Below are 19,904 nucleotides of genomic sequence, written 5' to 3'. Positions count from 1 at the left end.
CACACGTCCACCAGCTGACAAAGGACACACACTCTGTCTCTCTCACACTCCTCCTTAATGACTCAGCAGCCCATAAACCACACGCGCCTGCAACCCAGCCCGCCCTCACACTCCCTCGCACCTTTGCTCCCCTGCTCCCGGGGGCACAAGTGCCCACGCGCTCCAGGGCCCATGGTCCCCTGCTCACCACAGCCTGGCTGCTGAGCCTCCAGCATACCCCACTGACCTTACTCTCCGCTCCCAATCCCCGGCCCCTGGAAGAAGACAGCATCTGCTGGAATTTTTTTATTTAAATAAAATATACAACACGGTGCATTTACCGTTTTCTGTTTTAAAAGTGGTAGATTTTGAAAATTGCTTGTGGGGGATTGGGGATGGGTGGGCCCACTGACTGGACCTGGCTTCCCCAGTCTCTGAGGATTGGCTGGGCTGGGTCAGAGCTTTTATAAAATGCATGTGTATGTGTGTGTGTGTGTGTGTGTGTGCAAAGAGAAGAGAGTGGTGAGGCCAGGCCCTGATGGCAAGGGGGGTGGTCCTCACCCCGCATACCCCTGCACCCTCCACCCCTGCTCCTCCCTCCCCCACCCCACCACCTCCAGGACTAGACTGGCTTGGATCAAGTCTTCCTGCCTTCCTTGGCGGGGGCAGGGATGTGTGCAGAACTCAGGTTGAGACTGCCACTTAAATCCTTCCAGCTCTGAGAACTCCCTGGGCCCAGGGGGCATTCTCCTACCTACTAGAGACCCCAGCCAGGGGCTTGGGCTCTCCCCAGGATCCCAGGATCCTTCCCCACCTTCTCTCCTGGATGACTGCCTCCCTCTCCCTGTGACCCATCCATGGAGATATTGGCCTGCCCCACATCCCAGGACAACTCAGGACCAAACCTGATCTTGACATCATTCTGGTTGGCTCATGGAGGAGGGTTCTGGGCAGACAAGGCGGGAGCAGCCCCCGCCCCCACTATGCAGGTCTTGGCAGCGGAACCTGCTCCCGCCCGTCGGAACCTGCTCCCGCCCGACAGGCAGGCGGAGGCAGACCACTAACCTTGGCTCTGGCGGGGTCTGGTTGGGGAGGAGGAGTGTGCCTCAGGAGGCATCTGAGCTGCTTTCCCATCGGCCCGCATTCTGAACCTGCTTCTGGCTCGCAGGTGCCTTCAGAATCAAGGCCGATCCCCTCAGGCTGCCACCCAGCCCCTCTGGATCTCCACCCAAAGCCCTGACTCTACACTTGCCTTGGTCCTGTCCTCGCTGTGCGCTCCATCCCACCCTCGCCTCCCCCCTTCTCTTTCCTTTCCGTCCTCCTCTCTAACTCTTTCCACCTCTCAAGGCCTGGCTCAAGCCCACCACTGGCCACAGGAGGCCCTTCAGGAGGCCCAGCCACCTCCTGTGTCCTGAGATCGAAAGGTCCTGGAGCCTCAGCCAAAGTTCTCTGGGCTCTCACCATAGCTTGTTGGAGCAGTGGGCTGGGCACACGAGGAGGGAACAGAAGAAACATGATTTATTGAGCACCTACTATGGTGTGTGCCAGGCGCTAGGCTGGGCATTTCACATCTGCTACTTATCTGGTCCTCATAAGTCTTTGTGAGGTGGTACCATAATTATTCCCATTTTACAGATGAGGTAACAGACTCAGAAAGGTCAGATAACTAGCCCAAGGTCATACAGCTAAGAAGTGGCAGGGCTGGGATTCGAACCCAGGTCTGATTGCTTCCAAAATCTGGTCTCTTCCCACAGCACTATGCTTGGAGACTAACTCTCCCTCTCAATAGTTGCTTCTGGAAGGGACAGAGGATTTGGCCTTAGGCAGGCAAGGATTTAAATCTCCCATCAGTCCTGGCTCTGCCACTCCTAGTTACATGATTCTGGAAAAAATTACCCCAAACTCAGTTTCCTCATCTGCGAAATGGGGAGAATCAAAGTACCTACCTCATGGTCTTCGTGAAATTGAAGGAGTTAATGTGGGTAAAGCGCTGAACCAGGGCTTGGCACAGAGCAGACTCGATAAATAGAAGTTCCCCTCACCTCCCACTGTACGGATGGGAAAACGGAGGGCCACGGAGGTGACAGGATGTGCTTGAGGTCCCCCAGGGAAGGAGGGGTCTTCTGCTTCCGTGTGGTGAGAGGTCTGGCTAGGACTGGATTTGAGACCAGCGATGGAGAGAAAGGGAGCCTGCTGAGAGGTCCTGCGGTCCTCTTCCCTGAGGACTGGAGGGAACACTTCCCCCAGACCCTGCGGTGCCCAGCCTGAGGGCCAAGGCGGGTTGCTGGATGTAAGGTGACCTGGGTGTCCTGGCAACATGGGGTTAAAATGTGCACACATGTGAGTGGCTATCTACACGGTCTGCAGAACGCTACACAGCTATACATACACCTTACATACATATACATATATTCATATACATATCTTGCTAAGTTTGCAGTAGAAAAAAATGCAAGACTCTCCGGGCCCTGGCCCCGTTTTGTCTCAAGGACTCAGGTGACCGAGGCTCCCCAGGAACACATCCAGGGGCAACCCCTTCCTGGGGGGAGCAAGATGGCTCCCGCAGTATGGGGCTCCAAGTTCACAGCTAAGGGGCTGGTGGTGACTGTTACCTTAAAACGAAGACAACAGATCTCTAAGAAACCCCAAAGGTGGGTCACCCCCGCCCCGGTCAAGCCCCAGAGACCTCCCCCACCTGCCTTCTTCTGGCTTTTGCCTTTGGGCCCTGCCTGCTTCCCTCCCCCCTCCCTCCCTCTAGCGCTGAGTATTAAAATAGTCTATAAAAGCAAGTGACCAAAAATCTATAGCTCTAAGAATACCTGGTTATTTTCTGCTGTCTTTTGTTTTTCTGGTGTGGGTTTTTTTTAATGATAATTATTATTGTTATTGGTATATCTCCTAATCACAGTTAAACCTGAAGAAAGAAAGAAAGAAGGGAGAAAAAAAGAGAAGAGGGAGGGAGGGGCCCCGCTCATAGATTGGACGGCAGTTTGGAGCGCACTGGCTCAGACCTGGCCCCAGGTTCCCTCTGGGGGGCAGCAGTCAGAGGGGGTCCCCCAGAAGAGGCGGCTCTTGCCCCAAACAAAGAAAGAGGGGGTGGCAAAGAACCTGAGGATGTCTTCCGAGGCAGAGTGACATGCTGGCCGGGGACGGCACCATAGGGCCTCCCCGGGGGACCGAGGCCCCCGCTGCCCCCGCTAGCGCCGCCAGCTCTGGGGACGAGCGGGAAGGCCGCCACGGACTCCCCCGAGGAGTGCGGAGAGGCTCTGCGGAGAGTCTGCGCCCCGTCCTGGGGCAGGGCGGGCTGGGAGGCTGAGATGAGCTTGAGGTCCTGGGTGAGGCGGCCCGGAGTGAGCGGTGGCGTGCCCCGGCGCTGGGGGACCTGGGGGGCCGGGGGGCTGGAGGCGGGCGGCAGGAGCAAGGAACCGTGGGAGCCGGAGGCCCGGGGTGGGGCACTTGGGAAAGTTCTTGGGGGGCCGGGGCTGTGGCCTGGGGGGCTGAGACCCCCGCGGGGGGGGAAGGCTCCGGGAGAAGCCCCCCCGGACGCCCCCGCCACGAAGGACGGCCGCTCAGGTTGCCGCGGGGGCGTCTCTGGCGTACTTGGCGGGCCGGCGGCCAGGCCGGGGGACAGGTCCCCGGGAGGCTGGCCCAGCTGCCCCGGGCTGGCCGACGGGGACCGGGAGGAGGGCGGGGGCGGCAGGAAGTGCTCCAGGAGTCCCAGGCCCCCCCGGGCCCCCGGCAGCGGGGGCGGCGGCTGGTTGGCCTGCGGCGAGCGGGCGCCGGGCTGCAGCGGGGTGAGCAGCGGAGAGTCGGACGAGGACAGGGAGCCGCCCAGCGCCTTGTGGAAGTGGCCGAAGCCGGCGGCCGCGGCCGCAGCGGCGGGGCCAGAGGGCGTGGGAGCCGGGGAGGAGCCGCCGAGCCCGGGGGGCGGGGACGAGCCGGACGAGGGCAGCAGCGGGCTCAGGCCGGCGGGCGCGGAGAAGCCGGCCAGCTGCTGGATGTGGAAGGAGGAGGAAGACGGCGTGTCCACCTGCGACGGGCTGCTGGCGGGCGAGGCGGAGCCCAGCGCCGACGGGATCAGCGACTGCAGCCGCTTCAGGTGCCGGGGCGTCTGCCCCGCCCCGAGGCCGCCCAGCCCGGGGCCGGGAGGGGGGCGGAAGATGGCGGCGGGCAGGCGCGGGTGGTGGGTGAGCGCGATGGCCACCGACGTGGTGGCCGCGGCGGCCTGCAGCGGCGCCTGGATCAGCGGCGTCCAGATGACGGGCGTGGGGGTCGGGGTGGCCGAGGCGGCGGCCTGGACGCGGTGAGCGCAGTGGGCCATCTCGCGGTCATGCTGCACGATCTGCTGGATGATCTCGTTCTCCTGGTAGTTGAAGACGCCTGAGTTGAGGTCGTGCTGCACTTTGTGCAGGAGGATGGAGTTCTTCTTGCCTGGGCCGCGGAACGAGAGCAGGGGCTCAGGCCGGAGCGGGGGGCGGGGGTGGGAGGGGTGGGTACCGCTCGGGGCCGCCCTCCCGCCCGCCCGGCCCCTCACCGATGCGGTCGAGGCGGTCCAGCGCCACGGTCTCGAAGGCCCGCCGCATCATGGGGTACTCCTCCAGCACCTCGTTGAAGTTGTCCACGCTCAGCGAGTAGAGGCGGCAGTAGGTGTCGGCCCTCACGCTGGCCGTGCGCCGACCTCGAGTCAGCAAGCAGATCTCTGCCAGGACAGCGGGAGTGGGGAGGGGGCTCGAAGGGGCCGCCTGCTCGCCCCGGACAGTAGGGAAGCTTGACAGTCACAAGTTCCCGTCCCCAGCGGTGACCACGCTAGGTGACCCCAGTGGGTGCCCACATGGCTCGTGCCCAGCTCTTTCCCAGCTCGGGCACCCTGACCCTGGGCCACAAACACCCACCTCCAGGCAGTGGCCCGGAAGGGACCCAGACATCATCCTCGGTGTCTCTCCAGCCCATTCCCCTGTCCCCCTAGAGCTCCCCGGGCCACCTCACCTCCGAAGTAGGAGCCATCTGCCAGCTTGGTCTCCTTGTTGCCCTTGGTGAGCACACTGACCACACCGTGCTGGATGAAGTACATCTTCTTGCCGATGGTGCCTTCGCGGATGATGTAGTCGCCGGGCTGGAAGACCTCGAAGCGCAGCTTGGTCAGCATGGAGGTCACGAAGTTGGGGTCCGCGTTGGCAAACAGCGGCATGGAGGCCACCAGCTTCCGGCAGTTAAAGTTGATGATCTCCTGCTCCCCAGACAGGGTGGACAGGGAGCGAGAGGGAGGAGGTGAGGGAGCCGCCCCGCGGGAGGGAAGCCCCCTCCCCCCTGCCCCTCCGGCTCACCTCCCTCAGAGGCTCGCTCAGCTCGCCCAGGATGCTCTCCTCATCGAACATCTTGCCCTGGTAGCGGTGCTCGTAGTAGTCGTGGATGCGCTGCCGCGTGTCGGGCGGGAGCTTGTGGAAGGACATGTACTGCTCCACCTGCTTGTACTGAGTCCAGGGAGAGAGGCAAGGGCGTCACCTCCTGAGGGCCTCGGCCCTGCCGTTGACCAGAGCTGGCTTGGACCCTGTGGGCCTTCCAGGCCCGGCCTGGCTCCCCAACGCCGAGATCCTCCCTGACTCCCAGCTGCTTGGGGTGGGGGAGGGGCTCCATCAGGGTGCTCAGGGCTCTGGAGATGGCCAGGGACAATAGGGACTTTCCAAACCCCCGTTCCAAGCCAACCGACCAGGAGTCCATCAAGTTTCCGCTGCACACGGGTCTTTTCTGTGTCATGCTGTGGACCAAAGAGGCCTCACTGGCCCTGGAGGAGCTCTTTGCCACAGCGAGCACACTGGCCTGGGCAGCAGGGTTGGGCTGCAGTGGGTTAGGGAGACCGGAGGCTGAAGTCAGGATGCCTGACCCGTCATGGGCTGTGTATCCAAACATGGCCCCCCACTGGCTCCAAGTCATCTTGTTGAAGAGTGACTCTAGCCCATGGTGGGGGGGGCAGGGTAGAACAAATTCTTTAATCAGAGGTTGGGGATAAGGGATTTGTGAGCCTAAGTGCCCAGGACTCAAGCAAATACGAAATGCTCCCGTCCACCCACGGGTGAAGGATGGGCGCTGCTCCAGCCATCCTGGGACTGTGAGTACAGAGTGGGGGTCCACGGGGGCATGATAGGCAGAAACAGATGAGGCAAGAACAGAGTTTTCCCACACTGAGATGGAAGGGAAATTCCTATACCCCAGGAACAAGCAGAAGAGGGGAGCCTGTTCTCACGCATTGGTGTTCCCAAGAGGTGGGGACACAGTGCGGCTGCAGACAGACGCCAGCAGGCAACCGAGGGCTGGGAGATGAAGTTTCCCTGCGTTCTTCCAGCCAAGCTGGCTCTGTCTGCTCGAGGTTGTGCCCAGCCCCAGGAGACAGGGACTTCCCAGCTGGCTATGGGGACAGCTAGAGCTGTATTTTAGAGAATTCCCCACGCCTGGAGCATCGATAGTGATGGGGACGCAAGGTCTGGAGAAGGGGCGGGAGCTGGAAGCTTGTTGAAGTGATCCAGGCGAGAGCTAGTGGTGGAGACCAAGGGGAGGTAATACATTTCAGAGAGATTTATGGGTGAATCATTGGAGAGCCATTAGCTAAAGAACAAATAAAGACAACTTGCAAATGGAAAGTCACAAGCAGCTTGACTCTGCCCTTGAATGAACCCTGGTGCTTTTTCTGAACTATCCCTGATTGTAGTCCCGGACTGAGCCCTCATCCTGGTCCCACACTGAGCCCTGACACTGGTCTCACCCTGAGTCCTGACCTGGTCACAGGCTGGGCCCTGACAGGGGCCCACACTGATCCCTCACCTGGCCCTGAACTAAGCCTTGGCCTTTATAACCTGACTCCTCCTCTCCTCCCCCTTTCCAGCCCCCTCATTCCTAACCCAGGACCCTTTGTTCTACATCAGGCTGATTTCTTTCCCACCATCTGCATACCTTTGCTCATGTTTGTCATGATGATTCGCCTAGAATTCTCTTCTACCTTCTCCTTCCTCTGCCTCCCCAGACTGCCCCGCCCACCCTGACCTGGCTCTGCAGGCTCTCCTGAGCGTTCCTTTTGGCAGCATGGGACCTGGGCCTCCGGGTCTTGGTCACCCCACCAAGGGACAGCGCCTGGGGCAGGCAGGCAGCCAGTTAAATCAATACACACTGAACCCGGCTATGTGCCATATTCCGGGAATTCACTGGGTCCTGCCATCACGGAGCCACAGCCTGGCCAGGCAAGATGGACGCTAAACAAGGGACCGCACGGAGGAATTAAATATGGCACGAGTTCAAACTGTGATGAAGGGGAATTAGAGGGCACCAGGGGGTCACAGGATGGATGGGGCTGGTGGGGTCCCAGAAGGCTCACCAAGGTGAAGTGCCGGCTGAGAGGTGGAGAAGTGGTCAGGTGAAAAGGAGAGAGGAGAGTTCCAGGCTAGTGTCTGTGCCAAGGCCCTGTGGCAGGAGGACACATGCGGGGCGGAGGGGGGGTGGCTGACAAGGCTGGAATAGAGAGGGCTGTGGGGCCCATGGCATGATCTGGGCATGAGAAGGGCAGGGGCCAGATTATGCCCCTTAAATGCCAGGCTGAGGAAACCCACCTCGGAGTTCCTCTGCATCTACGAGTAGAGTCCTGTGAAGACTCTGACGAGTTTTAAACAGGATGATACGATCAACTTTACATTTTTTAAGTGCGGAGCATGGAGTGGGAGGTGGCAGATGGAGCCCACTTAGCCAATAAATATTGAACAGCCTGCTTTGTGCTCACACAGTCTTAGTGGTTGGCACGTATTACTCACTCCTCATAAACCCCATGATATGACCCCTTCTCCTTACTGTCTCCATCTTACAGATGAGCAAATGGGGCACAGATATGGGAAGTAACATGCCCACGCTCTGTGGACAGCCGGTTATATCATTTGGGCCCCATTGCACAGGGGAAGCAAGAAGGACCAGCCAGAGGGGGCGGGGGGGAGGAAAGCCAAGAGTATGCAGTTACAGAAACCAAGCCAAGCCAAGAAGGGAGTGATAACTGTCAAATACCACTGAGATGCTGAGCCACTGGCTTTAGCAATGCAGAGGGCACTGGCGAACTTCAATCTAACGGACTGAGCTACGGACGCAGCAATCATGAACAACGTGGGGTTGGTTTGTTTTGGGAACTTGTCCATGAGAAAGAGGCAGACAACAGAAAAGTGAGCAGCCGAGGCCAGATGATGGTAGAGGGCAGAATATGTCGAGGGGCTGGTGGGGACCCACCGGCTGCCAGCCTGTGCTCCCTGGGGACCGTGGCTCAGGTTCTCCCGAGACAACCCAGGATGGACCACGGCTTTCCGCCCTACCTTCTCCTGGTACTGGCGCCGGGAGGAGTCCAGGGACTGGATGAGGGCGGTGGCGTGGCCGATGAACATGGCGTAGCAGGTGGCGCCCACGATCATGCTGAGCATGGTGAGCCAGACGTCCGACATGCCCACGGGCGCCTGCCGTCCGTACCCGATGCACAGCATGTGGCTCATGGCCTTGAAGAGGGCGTAGGAATACTGCTTTCCCCAGGAGTTGTTCTGCAGACACATTATGGGGTGGGTAGTGAATGGCTGCCGCTCTCACTAGCCGCTAGAAAGGTCACTGCCACCCCCGCCCCCAACCTAACTCATTCCCAGTGGCTGAGCCCAAGGAGGGCTTCCAACCTTGCTGCTGGCTGAAAGCCGTGGGTGAGGGGCAGGAGGCCCACGCTGGCCACCTGTGGTGATAGCAAATACCTGACTTGGACCTTTCTTTTGCTCTGGGGGACAGGGATCAGGCTAGAAGCCCCAGCAAAGGGAAGGGAGCCAGCCTCACCCCCCCCCCCCGACTTCTCAGTCTCCATAGGGCCACCTGGAGCCCCAAAGCAGCCAAAGGCTCCAGGCTGAGCCACCCTGCTGTCCTCCACTTGCTGAAATAGCTCCACCCCCCCCCAAACTACTGCCAAGTGAAGCCCATTTCCCCACTGACCTCAATTATAAAACCAGATATGCTTCCCCTGGGGGGACAGGCTCTGGCAGACTGAGCCGAAAACTCTGTCCTCGTTTTGGGCGAGCAAAGTTTAAGCGCTGCAGAGCTAACTTGCCTCCTGGGTGAGCCCTGCCGGAATCGGTCCAGGGCTGAGGCCCCTAGTCCTCCCTGCCGGGAGATGGACTGTCTGGAACAGACAATGCTTGGGGGCAGGAGGAGGGAGGAAGGGAGTGAGCGAGGATCCTGGCTATTTTTGTCACCAAAGCCAGTGAGTGTCTCAAGGAAGTCTCCGTGTGGGAATGTTGGGCACAGAAGGGCCAGCTCCTGAATTTAGTGCATGTGTGGGCCTGTCACCCTCACACAGAGGAAACTGTCCCCAAAGAGGAAGCTGCCAGATGAACCCCAGCATCTGCCACCTCCCCACTGTCTCCCTGTTCACACAGGAGACATATTAGCAACTCTGAGCAGGACTTCGCCCAGAGGCCCAAACCCTTCCAGGATCAGCAGGCTGTCCCTGCACCTGGAAAAAGGCCCAGGAGCTGCGAGCCATGTTCAAGGTCACTGATGGTCCCAGACAAAGCTGAGCTGGTCTGGTGACTCTCAGTCCAGACCAGGTTGGGAGGTCAGCGGGGCTGATCCTGGGGTGCTGGCCCCGGGCTCCCTGCCTGGGGACCGGGGTGGCCCCCAGCTGCCTCTAGTCAGGGCTTTGGGCCTTCCTGCTGAGCCTCTGTGGACCAGGAAATTCAATCCGTATGGCCGATTCATTTACACTTAGCTCATCAAAAGGCTGTTTTGTAAAGGCCTATTTGATGCTGGAAGATGCCTCAGGGTCTCTTTCACCTCTTTCAAAGCTGGTTTCTCCTCCCCTGGGGCTCTGGGGATTTGCCTACAGACCAAACCACACAGACCTAACCACACTGACATGGAGGGAGAAGGAGAGAGGCAGGGTTCACCAGACCCAGACAAATGTTCAGGGGTCCAGGGGGTCCTCACCGCACCTGGTGCCCACTCTGTCCATGGGAGGCTGCATGGTGGGGGGGGTGGTTCTGCGCTATGGCTTCCCAGCCCCCATTCCATCTTCCCACCACAGGGCTGGTGGTAGGGAGGTGGTAAGCCCTCCAGGCTCAGGACCCCCCCCCCCCCGTGAGGAGCGGGTGTGTGTCTGAGGGGTGGGGGCTGGGAGGGGGGAAGGGGTCGGTAGGGGACAGCCCGGCTCAGCGGGAAGGCGGCTGGCCCCGTCTAGGCACTGCCCACAGCGCTCCTCACAGCTTTCTCTGCCCTCGGGTTTCTCTGTCCTCGGGCTCGGCTTCTAGGGTTGGTCTGCCTCTGGGGAACAGAGGGAGGAGGGCAGGAGCCCCCAGCTCAGCTTTGCCACCCTTGAGACAGTCCGAGAATGGCCAGGTCTTCGTCTCCTTGGGTGATGTCAGGGCCAAACACCGAGGCTCAGGAGCCCGGGCGGCGGACCGACCCCGCCAGTCGTGCCTCCCCGGCGCCCGTCTTCCGGCGGGCGGGGCGGGCGCTCACCACCATGTTGTTGATGGACACCCAGCAGTCGTCGGGGAAGTCCTGCAGCATGGGCACCAGGAACTGCAGGCAGCCGTCCCAGTGGCACAGCAGGAGCATCATGCCGATGAGGTTCACGATGCGCACCACGGCGCTCGCCAGGTCGTACGTCATGTGGAAGATCTGGAGGCAGAGGGCAAGACACCTGCTAGCTCGCGGCGGGGCGGGGGGTGGGGGGAGGGGCGGGGGCGGCCCCGACGGCCCCTGCGGCTGCGGGGGGGCCCGTCGCACCCTTCCCACCCCTCCGACCCCTCCCCACGCGCCCTTGGCCGAGCAGCCGGCCGGGTAGGGGTGCGGGCGGGGGCAGGAAGGCGGCCCGGAGAAGCTCACGGCGGGCTGGAGGGCCCGAGAGGGACGCCTCCTGGGATGCGTGCAGATGGGGGAGGCCTCCGCCGGCAAGTCCAGCCCTCCAGGCCGGATACCCGAAGGGAGGGCACCGGGAGCCCCCCGGCCGCCCCGGCGTGGGCACAGAAGCTGCCTCCCCGGCTGGCCGCGGACGTGGTGATGACAGGGAGAGGGGCCAGCCAGCATGAGGCTCCGCAGGGAGCCAGGTCTGCCGTCACCGGGAGGGCGGGGCGCGGTGTTTCCCCAGATCTGCTGCTAGACACCGGAGACCTACGAGTGGCAGGGGGCTCCGCTTAAGGCAGCCGCGGAGCTGAAGGGGAGCAGCACCGACGCACGGGCTCCCAGCTCCCACAGACCTTGATCCCAGGCCCACTTCCACCCAATTCCCGGCTGTGCGACCTTGGCCAAGTCCCTGAACCTCTCTGATTATGTTTCTTCATCTGGAAAATGGCAATAAAAATTCTTACCTGAGTGGACTGTCAGAGGGATTAAATTATACATATAAAGTGCCCGGTACTATAGACGTGTTCCATAAATTGCAAACCATTATTAATGGATGGGTTGTTGTTAATAATTAATCTTTATGATTAGTTAATACGTAGTAGCAGTCGTGCTCTCCCGTATCGCGTAATAAAGTACAGTCCCTGCAACCCCAACCCAGCGCCACCCGTGCACCCCCACTCCTGTGGCTCCTAGTGAGAGGCTGAAGCCTGGCAGGGCAGAGCCAGGGTGGGCACGTCCCCGCACCCCCGCCCCACCGCCCTCCTCCCAGAGCTGCTGCTTGGTCTGGTATCAACGGGGATCCCCAGGCTGACGGGGCAGTGAGGGGACAGAGAGCTGGAAGGAAGTCTAGAGGGAGGTCTCTGGAAGCTCTGGCCTTGCCCCCTGGCCTAGGAGACTCTGGGGGCAGGTTGGGGTACACTTTGGTGGCTGGTGGCAGGATGTTCTGATACTAGTGACTTCAGTTTCCCCTTCTGAAATGTGGGCTTAGTGTGGGGCTAGGTTCTGAAAAGCCAAACATGAACACCACTCCTCGATCACCTCCAGGGTCACGCCCACCTGTGGCCCCCTTATTAGCATGACTCTGGATGTTCCAGCCGAAAGGCAATGGAGTCTTTCCAGGATGGAGCGGACCCTGGAAAGGTTCATGGAGGATGGCGCTCCATCACCTCCACGGCCCACGTGACAGAGGGACAATAACACCACATCTGAGTGTGGGCATGTGGGCCCACAGCCTTCATCTCATTTAAACTCACAACAATCTTTGCTAAAAATATTATTAATCCATTTTACATCACGGCTTGGAGAAGGAAAGGCACCGGCCACCGTCATGGTGGCAGTGGGAGCGGCACGTCTGAGCCCAGGGCTGCCTGCAGATGATCAGACTGGCCCAGTGAGGGAAGGATGGTTTCAGGAATTCTGTTTTGGAGATGGAACAACTCAAACCCGAAGTGGCTGAGTGATGTGGCTGGATTCACATGGCAAGGGGACCCAGGGCCAGCTGGAACTCCCCAGCCTCTTGCCTCCGTGAGCCCCGTGCTGTCGGCATGCCAGCTCCCCGCCGAACTGCTGCGTCAGTGTAAGGGGTGGGGGGCACGAGAGATGGGGCGGGGCCGTATGGGCCCGGGGCCTGCGTCTAGAAGGCACAGCATGCCCCAGCATGACAGCATTGCCCCCGGCCATCCGCCCACTGCCAGCCTTGCCATGGGGCCTAGATCCGGAGCCCGGGAAGCTCCTCAGCCTCTCCCCACTGTCCCCAGCAGCTCCTGAGTACCGGCACCCCAGCCACGGCTCTGACGGGAGATCTCACTTCTGGTTCTTCACTGCTTAGGTGAGCACAATGGCTCTATGACCTTGGGCAAGTCACTAACCTTTCAAAGTCTCAGTTGACCAGGATGCCACCAGCTCCCCAGACTCAGAGGATGGGGAAGGCAAGTGACGTGGGAACATCCTGTCTCAGAAGTGGCCAGCACCTGCCCTTGCGTCCCACCACATCTCAGCCTCCCCTCAGCTATGCCGAGCTAGACATCTGCCCCCCATTTCTCGAGGTTGCTGGAGAAATTAAACTTGCTACTAAAGTCCTCTGGGCCACGAGCACATGAGTAGGGTCCTTATTACAAAGCTCTTTCATTTCCCAGCTGCTGTGGACTGGATGTTTGTGTCCCCAAAATTCATTTGTTGAACTCCCAACCCCCACTGTGACGGCATTAGAAGTTGGGGTCTTTAGGAGGTGATGAGGTCGTGGGGGTTGGAACCCCCAAGAATGGGGTCTGTGCCCTTGGAAGAAGAGACACGAGAAGGAGGATCTCTCTGCCATGTGAGGACACAGCAAGCAGGTGGCCATCCACAAACGAGGACGAGGGCCTCAAGCAGAAGCCAACCACACCGGCACCCGATTTGTCCTTCCAGCCTCCAGAACTGTGAGAAATAAACCTTTGTCGTTTAAGCCCCCAGGTCTGCAGTATTCTGTTCTAACAGCCCAAGCTGGACGGTACTTAGGGTGTCTATGGTAGACAGTACTATGCGGTACATGTACGTGATACAGTCCTGGGGCTGCAGGAAGCCTCGGACCCCTTTTAGAAAGCGTCCCAGCCTGGGACGGCTCACGGAGCCCGCCCCTCTGCGCGAATCACTCCAGGCCTTAGAGACAGAAGTATCCGGGTGGGTATATTTTTATGCAGTACCCGCTTTTCTTTCGGTATCACCTGTCTTTTCCTTCGTAGCCCATCCTCCTCCAGGACCAGGTCCTTGTCTAGTTTTGCCTCGATCATGACCTCGGCAATGAAGGGGGCAGAGCGCGTGGTAGGGTCTCAGGAACTGAGAAGTGCTTCGTGACACAGGTAGAGGGGGAGGTGATGACGACAGCGATAGGGATGATGAGGAGCAGGGCCACCATGAGTGTATATGGTGGCATTTGGAAAAGACCCCTCTCTGGGCAGGTGCAGCCGACGGGGACTCTGCCTCCGCCTTTGCAGGGAGGGAGGGGTGCCTTTTCCTGCAGGTGGGCACAGACTCACGTGTCCTGCGGAGCACGGTGATGGTGGTGGTGGTGCCTGGTGCTGGGCTGAAGAAGTAGGTGGCTGCTGGAAGGGGGCCCCGAGGAGGTGGGGAGGGGTGGGGAGGGAGACTGTGGACAGCTCTCAGTCAATGCAAAGCCAAAGGCACCGATGGCAAAATCTGACCTTGCTGCCGAGCTGGTGGGGGAGGAGGGGCAAATCCATCCAGGCTAGGAGGTACCCCAGGTGGTGAGGACACGCACCCCGGCCCCGCACTACGGCACCCAGGTGTGGTTGCTGAGAGTAAGGCTGGCCGTTGCTGGGAGAGGTGGCTAAACACTCGTGTGTCCCTGCTGTGGGCTGGGGCCGCAGGCCACCCGCAAGTCAGCTGCACTGCACAAATATTTATCTTGCTCTTTATTCCTCATTAAAACCCCCTTTTATGATGTTGGTTCTGACTGTGGGGGTTGAGTACCTTCATTTCCAGGCCCCGCAAGGCTCGCTGGGCCGGCAGCCTGGGTGGCTCACTCTCTGTGCCCTGCGTGGCCCTGGGGGGAGGCTCCGTAGCTTCCCCACCACAGCACGGAGACAGAGCGACACATCTTCCACCTCGGCCAAGTGCCTTCTCCGCTCTGAGCCTGTTTCCTCATCTGTGTAATGGGTCAATAACTGTCAGCTCCCAGGGCTGTCTTGGGGATCAGGAGAGATAATGTCCACAGCTGGTATACAATAGGTACTCAATGCATGTTGGTTCCTTTCCTTCCCTCTCTTCCCCAGCCTTCAAACAAAAAGTTGATTTCTCAGTCCTGGGGAGAGACCAGAAACTAGAGTGTCCGCCAAGGCCTGTTCTTGGGGCTCGGTTGAGTTCCCTCCCAGCGAGATTCGTTTTCTCCTCAGGGAAAAAAAAACAACTTCTCCTTGAGTCTCAGGGACCAGCGATCACACTGGGGTCAGCAATCCCAGGCCTGAGAGGATGGCTGGTGCATGTGTGTGCTGGGGACAGCCTGGAGGTGGCCAAACTGAGGGGCACACTGGGTCCCTTCCTGAGGCCTACAGAGAGCGCCGACCCCTACCCCTAGGACCCCTCCTCGATTCTGAGAAAGAAAGAAAAATCGAGGCCCGTGGGGGAGGAGACTCATCAGGAGGCTCGGCCGCGGCCCAGCCTCCTGCCTCCAGCCTTCCTCCCACGGCTCTGGGCTGCCGAGGGGAAGAGGATTCTGGGATGGGTCGCTGGGGTGCTGGGCCTGCAGGGAACATCCGGCGGGTGGGGGGGACGGACCATGGTTTCTAACAATAGCCTCTGTGCCTGTAACAAGCTCACACCTCAGAGGGAGGGAAGAGGCTTGGCTGGGGAGGCTGGGGAGGAGGATGCTGACCTAGATCGCTTGGGATGGAGGCAGAGGCTGGCGTCCTCCAAGAGGGTGGCCTACACCTGGCGAGACCTTCCACCTCCCCGACTCCCAAGACCTGCTGATAACACTTGAGGACTCTCTGATGGGGGGCTGGGCTGGGCGAGGCAGCTGAAGCCTGGGGGTGGGCAGTCTGGCATGGCCACAGCTTCACCAGGGGCCTCGGGCAAGCTGTTTCCTCTCACAGGTGGCTGACGTTCTCGCCCCCACCCAGCGCCACAAAAATGTCCTCAGGGTCAGCTCACATCATCCTTGCCAGGGGAGGCTGGAGTGGGGACCAAGCCCCAACCCCCTAGAACAGCAGGGCACACGTTACAGTCTGGGAAACTGAGGCCCCCGAAAGGAAAGAGATTCACATACAGAGTTAGAGGAGGAGAGAGAGCAGGGTTTTCTCTGCTGAATACCTCCTTTCCAGTGTCTCACGCAGAACTGGGACCTCTCGGGTCTCCCTGCTGTTGCCTGTAGGCCAAGCTGAGGTGAGAAGCCCCAGGCTAGGGCAGCTGTTGAGAATGTGGAGACAGGGCTTCTGGGGCCAGCTGGGGAAGCCCAATCCCACCCCGGGGGCCAGTGGGAGCCCTTGGCTGGGCGGTGTGCTGGCAGAAGCAGGCTCAAAGCAATTTCCTCCCCAGCTAGCAGGCCAGATAAGGGTGTGTGTGGAGGGGGTGGGGAGTCATCTATTTGGCCTCTTGGCATCTTCCTCCCTGCCCAGGAGACCAGATACCAATGTCCAGTTCAGACCTGAGGCCTCCTGGGTCTACCCCAGGGAGGGGCCAGGGCGAGAGCCTGCCTGACCAGTTCTGGAGAGCCCGTAGGGTAGCCAGGCCAGAGAGGCAGTGCGGACAGAAGCTCTGGACCGAGCTCCCAGGATGTGTGGTGCAGGGACAGTAAGAGAAGCACTTGTTTCTGTTCCAGGGCCCACGCTGCCGAGCCACTGGCGATTCTGCCAACTCTCCCCAAATATTACGGCCGCCGGGGCCCAGGCATCAGGAAGGAGCAAGGGTAGTTCCCAGGGGGCTGGAGCCTGGAGACTTAAACCAATGCCAGAGAAGGGAGAGAGGGGCTACTTGGCTGCTTTTAATGATAGTCTTACTGCAAGTTCAAGACAAACAGAAGGCTGGAGGGGGGGTCTTGGGGACTGAGGGAGCCAACATGGTCCGGAGGTCTGCCTGAGGGTGTCTAGGGTCCACCCCCCTGACCATGGCATTTCTACTTGGGACAGAAACCAAGAGACAAGCCTGCCAGGGCGTTCCAGGACATCTGCCTCTGTCCTTCCCCTGCATCCGCTCAGAGGGGCCCCAGCCCCCCACCCCCACGCCAACACTGTCCCCTCTCAGGTCTGAGCTCAGATCCCCAGGCCAAGAGCTCTCTGTGCCTGGATGTCCCATAGGTACCTCAAACCCAACCGGTCACACAGAACTCCTCACCGCACCCCTCCACCTGCTCGGCTGCCTGCCTTCCCAGTCTCAGCTGGGAGCGTCCCTAACAGAGGGACAGACAACAGAATCAAAGTCATCCTGCTTTCAGGCGACCTAAGAATGCAGGAACCCGGCATCAGGAGGCCCCGTTCCAAAATTCTACACCTGGGCCAGCTGGACCTTCCGACCCTGTTCCTCACGGACAAGCAGGAATAATCAGTCGTGCTTGTTTTCCCTTGCCGGCTAGGCGGGAGGAGCCAGTAACATAAAGGCTAAACAATATTTGAGAGGCTCCTGGCTGGCGCGGCCGGTTCAGCATCTGACTCTTGGGTTCGGCTTAGGTCATGATCCAGGGTCGTGAGATCGAGCCCCGCTTTGGGCTCTGTGCTCAACGTGGAGTCTGCTTGAGATTCTCCCTCCCTCTCCCTCTGCCCCTCCCATTTGTGTGCGTGTTCTCTCTCTCCTCTCTCTCTCTCTCAAAGAAGTAAATAAATCTTAAAGAGAAACAAAAAGTATTTGAGATAAGTAACCCCCACACACACAGAGGTACAGATGGTCACTCAGACAAATGAGCGGGGAGGGACATTTATCAAACCATCCACCGGGCTTCCTGCTGAGCGTCTTATAAACAGCATCTCATTTCATCCTCACAAGGATCCAGTGAGGATGTTACCCACTCTGCAGATAAGAGACTGAGGCTCCGGGAGACAAGGTGGCCACCCAGGTCACAGAGTCAGGATTTTAATTCGGGTCTCACAGGTGCAATCCTAGCTCGAGCCCCCGGGCCTTGCACTGCACCAGGGAGGGACTGACTCCTCATTGCTGCAAGTCCAGAGAGCTAACTGGGCTCTGCTCCAGCTCCGCCAGAGGCCTGCCGCCCGCGTGACCTTGGGCAAGTCATGGCCCCTCTTCCGTCAGCAGGAATAATGCAAATTCTCCTAGGCAAAGAGAATTTCCGCCACGGAGTGAGGCTGCGGGGCTGGTGGAGGCGCACCAGCTGCACAGGTGTTCACGATACCTCTGACCTCAATCTGCCAGCGCCCGGACCATCGGCCGTGGGTGCTGCTAGGGCCCAGGCTGCCACTGGTGTGGGGTGGGGGCTTCGTGTCCTGGGCATGGGCACTTCCATCCAACCAACCAAGCAAGGGGGTCCTGGGGAACAGAAGCCCGGCAGTGAGCCATGGCAAGGAACGCGCCTCTGTGGAAGCTTCCCCGGGCTCTGGGCTGCTCTGGACCCCAAGGTAGGCGGCCTCACAGAGCACACCTACCCCTGTGATGGCACCTGCAGGTCAGCCTGACTACCACCGTGGCTGAAAGTCCTACGTTGGCTGGTGGCAGACACAGACCGAAGCGCTCGCACCGTCACCTGCCTTTTTCCGAGCCGCAGTCCACAGTCCTCCTCTCTTCCTCCCACAGAGGACTGCATTCAGCCCGTGGCTGGGTTAGGTTTGTTCAGAACGGTGTTGGCCCACCCAGTTCTTTTACAATGTTTTATTTAGTTACTGTAGCCAGTGCCCTGCCCACAGCCCCTAGGATCCCTTTACAGTTTGTGCGGACACGACTCCACGCTCCTCGGATGCTTTTCGCTCCCTACGGCTAGCCCCTGTGGCTCTTTGTCAGAGGCCTGCCCCAGGCTGCTGGAAGCTGCTTTGCCTGCTAGCACAGAGGGCGGGGAGTGCCCTGACCCAAGGACTGACACGCGAGGGGATATCCAAATTCCAACTCTTTGCCCGAGGTGTGAGGTCCACTGTCCCCAGAGCTCCCCGCGGCACTTTGTTTGGTTTGGCTCCTTATTTGGCTTCCTTCCTTCCATCCCCTGTCCCTCTTCCCCAGTCCCTTACCAGATTATTCCTGGAAACGCTCCCTGCTGCAGCCCCACTGGGGAAAAAAGCCACTTTCATGCAAATCCTCACCTCAGGGTCTGCTCTGGAAGAACCCCCAGGACACCTAAGATAGTTGCCAACAAAATTGGCACAAAAACCCAGATTTCTGCTTCTCATGATCAGTGTGCAGATCTTGCAAGCCTGGGCTTATTCTCACTGGGCAACAAGTAGCTACGGTGGAGAAGAGGCAGACGGAAGATGTATTCTTCAGTTTTCCCCAGTCCACCACACTCCCTACTGCCTCTCACCGGCCCTTTTCACCCATTCACATTCCCTGCCTGGCCCCTCAAGGCTCATGAGTTTGCGTTCCCTACAATATAGTCCACTGGTTAATAGCACAGGCTCTCAAGTCCAGGTTCACCAATGACTGATTCTGTGACCTCATATCAATCCCTTCAACTTTCTTTCTCTTGGATTCCTCATGTAAAAGTGAGTACCACTACTGTTGTTAGAGACTTACACGGGATACTGCCTGTAAAGTGATTTTCATAGTATCTAGCACATGATAAGAAGTCAAGAACTTACTAACACAAGTCCTCTTGGAGCAGATGCGGCTGCTACCATCTGACAGCCCAAATCCAACTATCTGTTCCCTGTGGGGAACATGCCCCTTCCCCCAAGAGGCTTGGGTCTGACCACTCACCTCTTCCCACTGGTGAATGTATCGAATGAGGCGGGAGAGACGCAAGAGACGCAGGAGGCTGAGGATCTTGGTAAAGCGGACGATGCGCAAGGCCCGGGCCGTCTTATAGACCTCGGAGTCAATGCGTGTCTCCACGATGAGGAAAATGTAGTCCACGGGGATGGACGAGATGAAATCCACCACAAACCAGCTTTTGAGGTACTTCATCTTAATCCGCTGCGGGTCCAGGATGATCTCGGTGTTGTCCTCCACCACGATCCCTGTGCGGAAGTTGAGGACCAAGTCGATGAGGAAGAATGTGTCCGACACCACATTGAAGACGATCCAGGGTGTGGTGTTCTCATCCTTGAAGAAGGTGATGCCCACGGGAATGATGATTAGGTTTCCGACCATCAGCAGCAGCATGGTCAGGTCCCAGTAAAATCTGCCCAGAGACACAGGGGTCAGTCGCCAGGAGGACAGAGAGAATGACTTACAGACTATGGGAAGAAACTCCAAGGGAGAGCACGTGTGGAAGAGGGAAGACTTGGGAGGTTCTGAGTCACTGTGTGAGACAGACGCATGGGTACCATGGGCAAGATATGGAGACTGGCACAGAAAGGCTCTCTTTTCTCTAAGGATACCCTCTGCCCGTCCCTCTGTCTGCTCCCCAGTGACAAGCCTCCCGCTCCCATCCCCAAGCCCCA

The 19,904-nt window shown here is 59.3% G+C and overlaps 1 protein-coding gene across 2 annotated transcripts in view; it reads right to left on the bottom strand.

Moving 5' to 3' along the window:
* Positions 1-2,824: 2,824 nt before the first annotated feature.
* The window catches only part of HCN4 (hyperpolarization activated cyclic nucleotide gated potassium channel 4), a 40,826-nt gene continuing 23,746 nt past the window's right edge, over positions 2,825-19,904 (bottom strand). The window contains exons 2-10 of one of the 2 annotated variants that reach the window (XM_087856562.1): positions 19,219-19,642; positions 10,489-10,650; positions 8,316-8,534; positions 5,304-5,450; positions 4,966-5,206; positions 4,514-4,678; positions 3,848-4,410; positions 3,546-3,685; positions 2,825-3,461 (exon numbers count right to left, since the gene is read on the bottom strand). In XM_087856562.1, coding sequence (XP_087712688.1) covers positions 2,951-3,461; positions 3,546-3,685; positions 3,848-4,410; positions 4,514-4,678; positions 4,966-5,206; positions 5,304-5,450; positions 8,316-8,534; positions 10,489-10,650; positions 19,219-19,642 — 2,572 coding nt within the window. In that variant the 3' untranslated portion in view covers positions 2,825-2,950. Of the gene's footprint in view, positions 4,411-4,513; positions 4,679-4,965; positions 5,207-5,303; positions 5,451-8,315; positions 8,535-10,488; positions 10,651-19,218; positions 19,643-19,904 lie in introns of both variants that reach the window. The other variant, XM_045795306.2, reaches the window with a different exon arrangement.

The sequence above is a fragment of the Ursus americanus genome, chromosome 28, assembly GCF_024610735.1.
Source record: "Ursus americanus isolate L20-20 chromosome 28, mUrsAme1.1.p, whole genome shotgun sequence".
NCBI classification, from domain to species: Eukaryota; Metazoa; Chordata; class Mammalia; order Carnivora; family Ursidae; genus Ursus; species Ursus americanus.
The sequence above is the reverse complement of the archived record's forward strand: the minus strand, read 5'-3'. Positions and strand labels throughout refer to the sequence as shown.